The sequence below is a fragment of the Aulonocara sp. 'chitande type north' Nkhata Bay genome, linkage group LG12 (genome assembly GCF_057382095.1).
Source record: "Aulonocara sp. 'chitande type north' Nkhata Bay isolate Kocher_YH1m ecotype deep benthic linkage group LG12, A_spYH_male_GT1.1, whole genome shotgun sequence".
Taxonomy (NCBI): Eukaryota; Metazoa; Chordata; class Actinopteri; order Cichliformes; family Cichlidae; genus Aulonocara; species Aulonocara sp. 'chitande type north' Nkhata Bay.
In genome coordinates, this window is record NC_141355.1 from 32157508 (window position 1) to 32168404 (window position 10897).

At 38.0% G+C, this 10897-nt stretch overlaps 1 protein-coding gene across 2 annotated transcripts; it reads right to left on the reverse strand.

The window, feature by feature from the left end:
* Positions 1-685: 685 nt before the first annotated feature.
* lhx6b (LIM homeobox 6b) lies at positions 686-10175 on the reverse strand. 2 transcript variants are annotated; one of them, XM_086312968.1, is made up of 8 exons: positions 9064-10175; positions 8373-8504; positions 7867-7988; positions 5781-5998; positions 4518-4618; positions 4335-4430; positions 3415-3586; positions 686-1392 (listed from the first exon to the last, which is right to left on the reverse strand). In XM_086312968.1, the coding sequence occupies exons 1-8, from the start codon at positions 9064-9066 to the stop codon at positions 1310-1312; spliced, it is 927 nt and encodes a 308-aa protein (XP_086169094.1). In that variant the 5' UTR covers positions 9067-10175; the 3' UTR covers positions 686-1309. The 2 variants fall into 2 exon arrangements, with proteins under 2 accessions (XP_086169094.1, XP_086169093.1); XM_086312967.1 differs by having other exon boundaries at positions 5781-6001.
* Positions 10176-10897: the final 722 nt, after the last annotated feature.

A 10897-nucleotide genomic window follows, 5' to 3' on the forward strand; every position in this document is an offset into this window, starting at 1 on the left:
TCTTATGTGGTTTGCTAAACTCTACAGAACCTGACAGGGGTCTTCCTTAGCAGGAATGTGAAATTGCACAGGTGCTGCACTCTTGGATTTGCTGTTAAAAAGCCCCCACATTGATCCGGTTTGGAAAAATACACATGTAACGATATGCTTTAGCTCGAAGTATCCCATTCACTCTTTGCCAATCACGGCGCCTTAAGTGCTGTCAATCAGTATAACAGCTGTAGATAATCTGTGCTAGAAGAGCTCATAAAAGCCGACAAACTGCCCAATCGATGGCCACGCTTTGAGTGAAAACGGTTATAATCGTTTTCGCAGTGGGATTGATCACAATTCCTGTAAAGTACAGCGTGTAAATTGGAGATGATGTGCAGGTTTGTCGTGGGATATTGCTCTTAATAACAGGTTACTTTAGGTACTTAGCCTCTGACAGGTGACCTTTAGATTTAGTGGTTTTGAGTGTAAAAATAGTGTCCTCATACAATATCACATTTTTCTACTCCATCTTCGAGAAGCTGTTGCATTTTCAACCACACACACACACACACACACACACACACACACACACACACACACACACACACACACACACACACACACACACACACACACGTATAAACACTTTACTCCTTGCTCTTCAAGTCAGCCTGATTGTCTATTATTCAAACACTAAAACCTTCATAAGGGATCTGATACATTTTATTAAACCATGACCGTATTTACAATGTACAGTAACTGAATTTTTCCATTTCAAGACACATTCAAAAGTGCGTTTTTAAAAGTGAAGTTTTGCTCTGAATAAATAAGAGTTTCCATTTTCTGACAACAATACAACAACAAACAACAATAAAGCTGCAAATGTGCTCATCACCAGTACAAAATGTAAAAAAGAAAAATGCTGAGGTTTTACTGTAACACTGCTACAACCACTCCTCTTTTCTTCTTTTCTTTAAGCTCATGTTGGAGCAATTAAAATATCTTGTTTGAAAGTGAAAACCATTTCCAACTTGATGCAATGTTTCATGTCCCGTGGAAAAAAAAGGAAAATAAAATAAAAGTGGTCTTCTGCATTATATAAAAAAAAAAAACAAGACAAAATTAAAAAGTTACTCCTGTGTTAGCCTGAAGGCTTCACCACAGTTTACTCAGCAGTCTCACAATGAGAAACCCGACTGATTAAAAAACGCGGTCCTGCCGTCACCCGAGGACTTGACTTCCAAACGGAGCAAATTGCTGACAGGGCGTCCCAAAGGATTTTTTTCCCTCCACAACATCATCAGAGTGTCGACGGTGGAAAAGTAGACACAGCAAGTCAGCGGCTGATGGGAAGCTGTGGTAAAGAGATGGACGGGTGGGTCAAGTGGCCCGGAGCAGCGAGGACAGAGAAGGGATGAGCTGCACAAAGAAAGAGAAACAACATGAGCTTGGCAAGCAACAGGACCACGTTATTATAATGAAGAAATATGCTACTGATGACTGACATAAATACTTAAAGCATCAAAATAATGAGATAAACCACAGAGAAGAAGGCTCAGAGTGAATGTGAATACTTCAAAATCACAAAATATTCCCATATAGGGTGTTAAAACCCATAAAGCACACCTTGTACTATTACAGCATTTTTATAAAAGTGTAACTTCACTGGATGTAATCTGTACCTATGAAATACCTACATAGTGTACAGTGAATGTTGCTGGTTTTGTCACCAGCAACGTTCTGCACAAGCTGTTCACAAATAACTTCCACCCACCAGCAAATTTGTCCTGTGGTCAGTCTGAAGAACCTGGACTGGGTGGAGATGAGGTGGGTGGATGTTTAAACTGTAAAATCCTCCCAGGAGTGATTAGTTATTTATAGCTTTCTTCTCCCAACCTACACTTTTGTAAACAACATGTTTTGAGACTTGAGTTTTGGCATCCAGTTTTTACATCACCATTCCTAAATGTTATTATTTCTAAACTTTATTTCTTTATTATTGCTATTGTTTTCTATTTTACATATGCAAATATAAAGAAATTTCAAAATCAGAAAGATTTTTTTTTAATTTTTACTCAAAACAAACATTTAAGTCTGTCATTGTTTTAAAATGCGAAGCTGTTTTGGGTGCAAATATTTATAGCTAGTGTTTTTTAACATTCACTTTAAGTTCAGTGCACAAATAGAGTAATACATATTAAAAATCAGTTGAACACGAAAGAAATTAGGCTCCTTGTTATTTTTTATGTAGTAATTTTTGTGACCACAAAGATGTGCAGGCTAAAAACTTTCTTTACTTTACAATGCTAAAAAACTAGCACAGTTTTCTCTTTTAACTTATTTTCTAGTACAAATGTTTAAACAATATTCTAAGCCACATATTATTTCATGGTGCTTGAACAGAAAGTTGTTTTTGTTTTGTTTTTTGCTCAGCTAGTTTAAAACTTGTGTGCAAAGCGATTCCAGTGAACATTTAAGTACCATGAACACAAGTGGAATTTACCAGCAATGACTGAAAGTCTGATGAATACATTTTTCTGTTTTGTTGCCAGAAATCAAACCAAAATTCTGATGAGAAAAAACAAACGAAACAGACAGGGGATCCCTCCTTCACAGTCCTTCAAATTTCCATGTTAGCAGTCAAATGTTTCCATCATATTACTTTAAAGCTTCCCTTAGAGCTTCAACACTCTATGAAATTTTCAGCTTCCACCCCAGAATAAAGCACCGTTTATCTCTCATGTAAATACTCATATTGCAAACATGAAATTTGCCATTATTCACAAGAGGTCACCAGAGTGGATGGCTCCCCATATTTCATTTGGCACGATCCCAGAGTGATTTGTGTCTCCTCCAGGTCTCAGACCAGGAATTGTTTGTGTGTGGGTGATTGCGTAAACCACTAGAAATATTCTTCTTTTTATTCTTATTATTTATCAAACATGGACACATTTAACAATCCACTGCACTAATCACTGCACTAATCACTAATAAGTAATAGTTAAAATTAAGTCCTGCATTAAAAATAGTGTTAACTGAACTTAATGAGACACAAATATTATCGATCCATAACATGACACAGCTTCCTCTATGCAACATAATTTAATGATAATCACTGTTAAACTACTACTGGTGGTTTAACACTGCAAACTGCTATTTTTAATGCACAATCTGTTTCACATGTAAAATAATTACATCTTTCATGACTTTCCTTCCTTAAAGGAAGCACGAAGTAGCCTCCTTACATGCTTCAAGTTCCTACTTAAGCGCTGGACTTGAGTAAATTGGCTTCCACCTGTGCATAGTTTATGATATAAGAGAGAGAGATTGAGGTAAAATGTCACATTTAAGCATTGAAAGCTGAACGTTCACCTGCCAGCAGTGGAAAAAAGGGCCCTGCATTAAATGGCACTAGCAGACGATTAAAGACTTGACACTCACTGTCCAGGTATCCATGCAGGGCCAGCAGGTGTGGTCGGTCTGGGCTGCTGAACGGTGAATAGTGGATATCTTCTGGCAGCGACGGGGGCATCCTGGACAGCGGAGCGCTTTGAGAGAAGCTGCTCTGAGGCGGCTGCTTTTTGTGTCGCGCCCGGCAGTTCTGAAACCAAACCTGTAAAAAATATTACTGATAATGTGATCGTGCAAAAAGCAGGTGGATATGATCAAACACTACAACAACGCCGAGCAGGTCCCGGGTTCAGATTCCCCTCACCACACCCCATTAGTTTCTTCACCTAAGCCAGGTGATAACAGTTTGATGTGTGAGTGTTTTAGTCTGCAGCTTAATGGTGTTAGTGTTTAAACTGGCTTCTCTGTGAAGTACAACAATTGTAATTGTGTTTTATTGGTCTTAGAGTTGAAATGGAATCATTCCCAGAGGGGTCATGTTTTTAAAGCACTAACAGTGAAAAGAAAGGAAAGCTTTCTCAAAGATGTCTGCTTTTTCTTTTGGAAACCCTTAAAATCAAAAACGTTTGGATAAAAATTAAATCATAATAAGACAAAGCATCATCAGAGCAAATTGCAAGAAAAGTATTGTGAGGTATGAGTCTGTTAGCATGTGAAGTTTTAATGTAAGAATAATGGGATCACCCTTTTAAAACTCTGGATACTAAACAGATAATATTATACCCTGATTCCTCAGTTTCTTTAACTTATGATCCCAAAAGATCAAGTTACAATCACAACTTTGTGTTATTAAGTGTGATTATTAACCAGTTTCCAGGAGCCTGAAAAAGAAAAACCATCCTTCTGATCTTTTCTATCATGCTAATATTACACGAAAACTTTTTTTTTTAGTTTGATATAAAGTAGAACTTGAACTATATAGTGTATCACCAGATTTGACCATTGCCTACCTGTATGACTCGCCTGCTCAGTCCCGTCATTTCTGCCAGTTTCTGCAGCGTCTGAGCATCGGGGTTGTTGTCCTGGGCAAACTGAGTCTGCATCACCTGCAAACACACAAAGCCAGACACAGAGGGCATGAAATGCCAAGTAACACTGTGCTGTAGACACACACGTATTAGAATGGTGCTAACCTGCAGCTGCTCTGCAGTGAATGATGTCCGTGCCCTCTTGGCTGGTTTTGGTTGGCAGTCCTGATCAGAAGGTAGCGCTCCTTCCAGAGTCAGTCCTGTGCCTTAAGATAGACACAGTAATCATTCACTAATTAAAATGCAGTCATCAGAGTGCATAGTTACACAAAGCGAGTTAAAGGAAAAGAAAATCTTATTACAGTGTCACAAAATGGAAGATTTACTCAGTAACATAATTAAAATGTTTTCTTGCCAGCAGCCGCACTATCCAAAGTATTTACACCACTATGGGATACGTTTGAATCACTGAGAGCACAGCAGAGTGAGAAATGAAGGAATTATTCCTCTATTTGTCTTTCATGTAAAGTCTCTTCCTTCTTTCCAGGCTCTCTTAACCTCTACACTCGCTCTGTTTTCAGACCCTCGCAACTTAATTTTAGTCCAACAAATTAACAGGAGGGAATTTAGATAGTCAAAGTAAAGCAAAAGCAATTCGGAAACTTTACACCAGTTAAAATGGTGCATCCAAAATCCAAAAACATCAAGAAAAACGTTCCTTCCAACTGATTATTTGCATTATATCACTGTTAAAAGGGGCTGAATAGCTTGAGAGCAACTGAAGTAGAAGAGCTTTAGAGCTTGAACTACTCCTTCTGTTACTTAGGCTTAAACCAAGGCTGGGTTACAAAACAAGTGAAGTCATAACTGCACAGGGGCCTCAAAAGCCCACTTGGTTTACTCCAAATTATTTAATTAATGACAAATATGTTCGAAATCTGAACCACTGAACCAGCATGTCAGCTATGTTGGTTCTCCAGTCTTGCAGCCCGATTCTTAACGATGTTTGGACCCATTAACACTCCAAAAGACCTGTGTGATCTTATTCCACAAACGGATCGATGATGACTAACTATCAGTAAGACTGATTTTTCTCTCTAATTACAGATTGTTTAGTTTACAAAAAGTCAGAAAAGGTCCATCATTAAGCCGTGCAGACCGAATAAAAATCTTCTTATATGTTGTTGTGTTTGACCAACAGTCAAAAACCACAAAAATGTTTCATTAACAAAAAACAAATCCCTCAGAATTGCACACGTGGACATCATGTATGATTAAAGTTTTGCCATTCATCAGTCATCAAACATCTGCATTTCTAGTGTGCCTAAATACTAACAGGTACTTTCCCCCCAGAGTTTTTAGCTGGTAATCCAACCTCAGACATTCATCTTCGGTGTCTGTGAGATTAACTCTCACTGGTTGGGTTACCGTTCTCTGCAGCTCTGCGTAGATTGTCCAGCATGATGTCGTAGTGGCTGCGGCAAAGCACCCTGCCCTCCACCAGGCCGAACTCCTCCCCGGTCGACAGCTGCCTCTTGCAGGAGAAACAGGCGAAACAGGCCAGGTGGTACACGCTGCCCCGAGCCCTTCGCACCCAGTCACTGGCGTACACCTGTCGGCCACACTGGGCGCACTTAGTGCCGAACCTACTGTGAAGAAGAAAGGCACGAGCAGGTGAAGGCTGGCTGCAGGTTACAGAGTTCAAGAAGGGATATTCTGGTGTCCAACCAAACTATTATATATTTGTTAAATTTTTTAACACACAGAAAGACTAAAAAAACTGTTGGACTAAATAGAACAGCAAAATATGAAATAATTAGTTTTACTGTTTTGTGTAACATCTGTGCAGAGGAGTCGTATTACTGATATGATCTTGCATCATCTGCTCTCAATAAAGCTTTAGGTTTTGAACATGACTTATCTTAGCATGATCCAACATCTCTGTTTGGGGTAATTAAACATTGCACACACAATACAAATTGCTTCTCCACCAAATACAGTCTGCATTTAGCCTGAAAGGTACAATCTGGGACAAAAACAGTGATTCAACACGATCTCACTGAGTGTATGAACATTTCTGGTGCAGAAAGAAAAGCCAGTGAGATTTTGGAAAACTGGAACCGTGAAAAGTGAAAGGTGGAGGCATTCCTCCCACCACTGGAAACTAAATGTCCTACGCAGAGATTTCTGTGAGTCACACGGTTTATAGTAACTGGACTGAAGAATAAGTGAGTGTAAGATAATAAGTGTCCTCTTTATCGTTGAGTGATTTGTGTGAGATGCTGGGTAAGAGAATGTGGGAGAGCAGGCAGTGGCAATGGACTGCTACATCTCAAGATGATTGAATTTTTAAAAAAGTCAATAAAAAGAAGTTCAAATTAAAGTAATAGCCACTGCTTCCATTAGAAAGAACCACAAAATCAGTCAGTAAAACTGTTGATTTTGCACATTTCTCCAGTTTTCTATCAAATTTTCAAATAGTCAAAAGGCCAAAACTAACTGAAATGGAAAGGGACATTTAGGGCAGCCGGCTGGTAATCAAGCTCTTTCCTCTGGAGGCTTTTGGTCATTAGGTTTTATGAGAGTAAGCAGATAGAAACACAAGAAGTTATTTTAAAAACATTGTTTTACTGGTGATTTATTCTGTTTTTTTTGTTTTGTTTTTTTTTTCCAATTATGACTTTGAAGCCAAATCATAGTGAGACCAAAAGATCAACTTGGAGAGCAAAGATCAATGAGCTGTAAAAACAGCTAGAACTTAATTTAATTTAGGTGCAATAATTTATCACATAAGCACAATAATGTTTTATGGGAAGTTTTTTCTACTCTATTAAATGAAGGATTAAATGTAAAACATTTAGGGAAAACTTTCCACCCTTTGAGCATTTTAAAAGATTATTTTTTGTATTTTTTCCCCAAATAATTGAAGATATGTAGATGCCCAACGAGTCTGGCTGTGTAGATTTCTATTGATATGATAAGACAGGCGGGTACTGTTAAAAATGGCAAGATAAATAATCTGTATCAGCATTATGCTTTTAGTGAAATACACATTTTTCATTTGTGTATTCTTTTCCGTAAAGAGGAAATATTGCCCCGTGTTGTTCATTAATAATACACGTTTTTGGATATTCTCAGTTAAATCGTCGTATTAATTTTTCTGAATGATTTTCATCGACCAGGCAAAAAAGCGACCTACACTTCACTAAATGTTATTTTATTATCATACATCATTCTTCAATAATTGCCAAATTTAATATAAATCCCATATAAACGATAACTGATGATTAATAAGTTTCAGTTCGGGCCTTATAGAAAAATAAACACATTTCAGTGCTGTGACTGTTATCAAATTACATATCGGAGTTTTTATTTTTTTTAACGGTCGAAAAAGCTCTAAGAAAAAATAGTAAGAAAATATTAAGAAAAATATTAAAATTTTAAGTAAATCTTATAAGACTCTTACAGGCAGCTTTGGAAAACTACAGTCGTTGTAAAACATCAGAGCTCTTACCTGAAATAATCGAGCTTGCAGTAGATTTCTTTGTTTTTAACGTAGCAGCTGCTGTGTTGGCGCAGAGACGCTCTGCACACTGAACACTCCAGACAGCCCAGGTGCCAGTTCAGGTTGTTGACCTGAGTAGATTCAAACACACACACACACACACACACACACACACACACACACTGACATATCACACTCCGATAGCTCTCTGAATCGAGATGCTCAACTAGAAATTAAACAGCGTTAGAAAAAACTAAAACTAAAAGCATTTGACCAGTTCTGTACAGTCTTCTGTGGAATTCTACACTAACTGGGATTTTTTTCGAAAAGAAAGCAGACATGAAGAAAAATGGACAGCAACCTCAGGAAACGTTTGCAGGATGATCATTTCTGTCATTATCAGTGATTTCCTGAAGACAGGGATGTGAAGAGAAGCTTACGCTTTAAATAAAGAAAACAAAAACAAAACAAATCTTACTTCTCACTGTAGGATTTATTATGGGTTAATTTCGCACCTTCAGCAGGTAGCGGTCTTGGATCTCCATGCCGCAGCTCGCGCACTGGTTCTTTGCCGCCGGAGGAGGGCAGAGGCAGGCGGCCTCCGACGGGCTGGACTCCCCAGACTCCTTCTTCACCTCCGATTTAGACTGCGCAAAGACAACAAAATAAAATAAAATAAATTAAAATAAAATAAAATAAATCACTTTTATAGCAAATACAATTTCATTGCATCTTGTAGATTTAAAAATAAAATAAAACGTCAGTGAAATATGTAAATCCTAACCAGAGACGTGGTGCCAACATGAAGATCCAGTCCAGGAAAAAACATTGATATAAAAAAACAAAAACAAAAAAAAAAAAAAAACTCGATCTGGTAGCTAGTGAGTGCTAACTATTTCTGTGTATATTTACTAATAATTTACCCGTATATGTTGTATACAACATGCAATTTCAAGTTTCATAAAATTACATGAATCTGTATCTCAGCCCAGAACCGTTGCAATGTGTGAACTCCAACCGCAAAAGGAAAGTGAATAAACTGAGTTTTGGCGTCTTTACGCTTCATCTCCTCCCGATTAAACCTGCGCTTCCGCCAAATTAACTCTATCCCGTTACGAAAATAAATAAATAAAATGTGGAGAGTGAATGAAAGACAAAGAAATGAAAAGGTTGAAAACCAAACTCGTCCAGATGTTTGTGACTCACCATTTTCGGATCTTGAAGGCTGCCTATTTGGAGAAGAGATGGAGCTTGCTCTGCGCATTACGCATCTCTGCCCCAACCCACACTATATCCGGTCCAAAACAAGGAATAACAGTTTCTCCTGCATTTAAACCCTGGCAACAAAAGAAATTTTGATGCAATTAGGAGGGGAAAAACTATATATGATCGATCATTCCTCTTGTGCACGATAGGAGGCTGTATTCCCATGCAATCAAACGCAGTGAAAAGAAAGGATGGCACTATATCTGCAATTAGCGGTAGATTGAAATGCTTCGCTTGATAAGAGGCAACCCGAGTGTCAATTTCATCTGTCAATCAAAAAAAAGGCAACCAAGCCACCAAGCTAAGAGAGAGAAAAAAGCGGCACATCCTAATTTCAATAGCCGTATAATCGAAAATCGAAAAATCTCAACGTGAAGAGGCTCAATTGGAGATCGGTCTATTCATAACAGACAATGTGCCGAAACTGCAGCTGATCTTGAGACATAAAGGAGCTTGATTGTCTCTTTCTCATGATGGACCCATTTAAGTACTTGAGGCTCCCCTGCGTGATTACAGCTGCATTCATAAACTGCCAAAAAATCTGCGTTTGGGTGGCAATCCGGACTTCGTGTTGTCCTTCATTCCTCGAAATTAACACGAATGCAAGATTATGTTAATTACCAGCTACGGTATAAATATTGGAGGCAGTAAAATGAGGCGAGAGGGCCTATGGGAACATAAAAACATATTCTTCATACATAGAAAACCTCCCAAAAGCAGAGAAAACATCGTCCGATGAAAGTTTTTCCAAAACATCACAGGTAAAATATCCAAATAATTCCGGGGACCATGTTTCTTTTGTTCTCCCAAGGGTTTCCTTCTGTTTTTCTGCATTCAACACAAAATAATAATAATAATCCAACTTCATTCACTCTGCAGGACAAACCAGTGGCTCTAGTGACCCTCCCATACAGTCTCACAGTTCTGCCGTTCCTCCCCGCCTCGACTCGGAGTTTACACCCAGTTTAGTCAGACAGGATGTGATGCTGCACGCTGGACCAGCAGACCTCCTTTCTCACAGGAAAATGTAGATTTAGCGCATTAATTCAAGAAAAAAAGAAAAAAAAAAACAGCGAATACCGGCTAATTAACTGAATTTCTTCGTTTGGATATAAAGGTCACAGCTTTGAGGCCACTTCATCAATCAGCTCTTATACATGGAAGTGATTTCACACTTCCATGTATAAGAGTTGATTGCAACGTAAGGAGTTTAATGACGTCTGCAGTGGTAATAATTAGTCATGTAGAAATTCTCTTAATTTTTCTAAAATGGTTTAAGTGGTATACTTTTTTTTGCATTATCAGAATGGGAAAAAAAATCTATTTGTGATCCTATAGGATATAGGAAATGCTGCTCTACAGAAATTTAAGGTCTATTTAGAGTTTAAAGCATATAATTAGCCCCAGAAGATTTCTATTCATACTTTTAGAGAGTGCATGTTCAGCGCTTTAGCAAATAAGTGAATACTGTTCATAAAAATATACAGTTGGGGTACAAAAGTATTATTATTATGTGAGTTAAAAAGTTTCAGTGAAAAGATGAAGTCCTTCTGCTTAATGACAGACTTAAGTGACGCCATACATTTTGGGGATATTCTAACAAACATGATTTCCTCCAGAAATAGTTCAGTGAGGTTAACAACTACTCTTCAAGTTGTATTAAAACTGTTTTGGGGGTATCTTATATTTGCACTAATATGAATCATGTTTTGCAGTAATGCAAAGCAGAAGGCGGAGGATGTCATCATAGAATAGACCACTTGATCGTGATGAA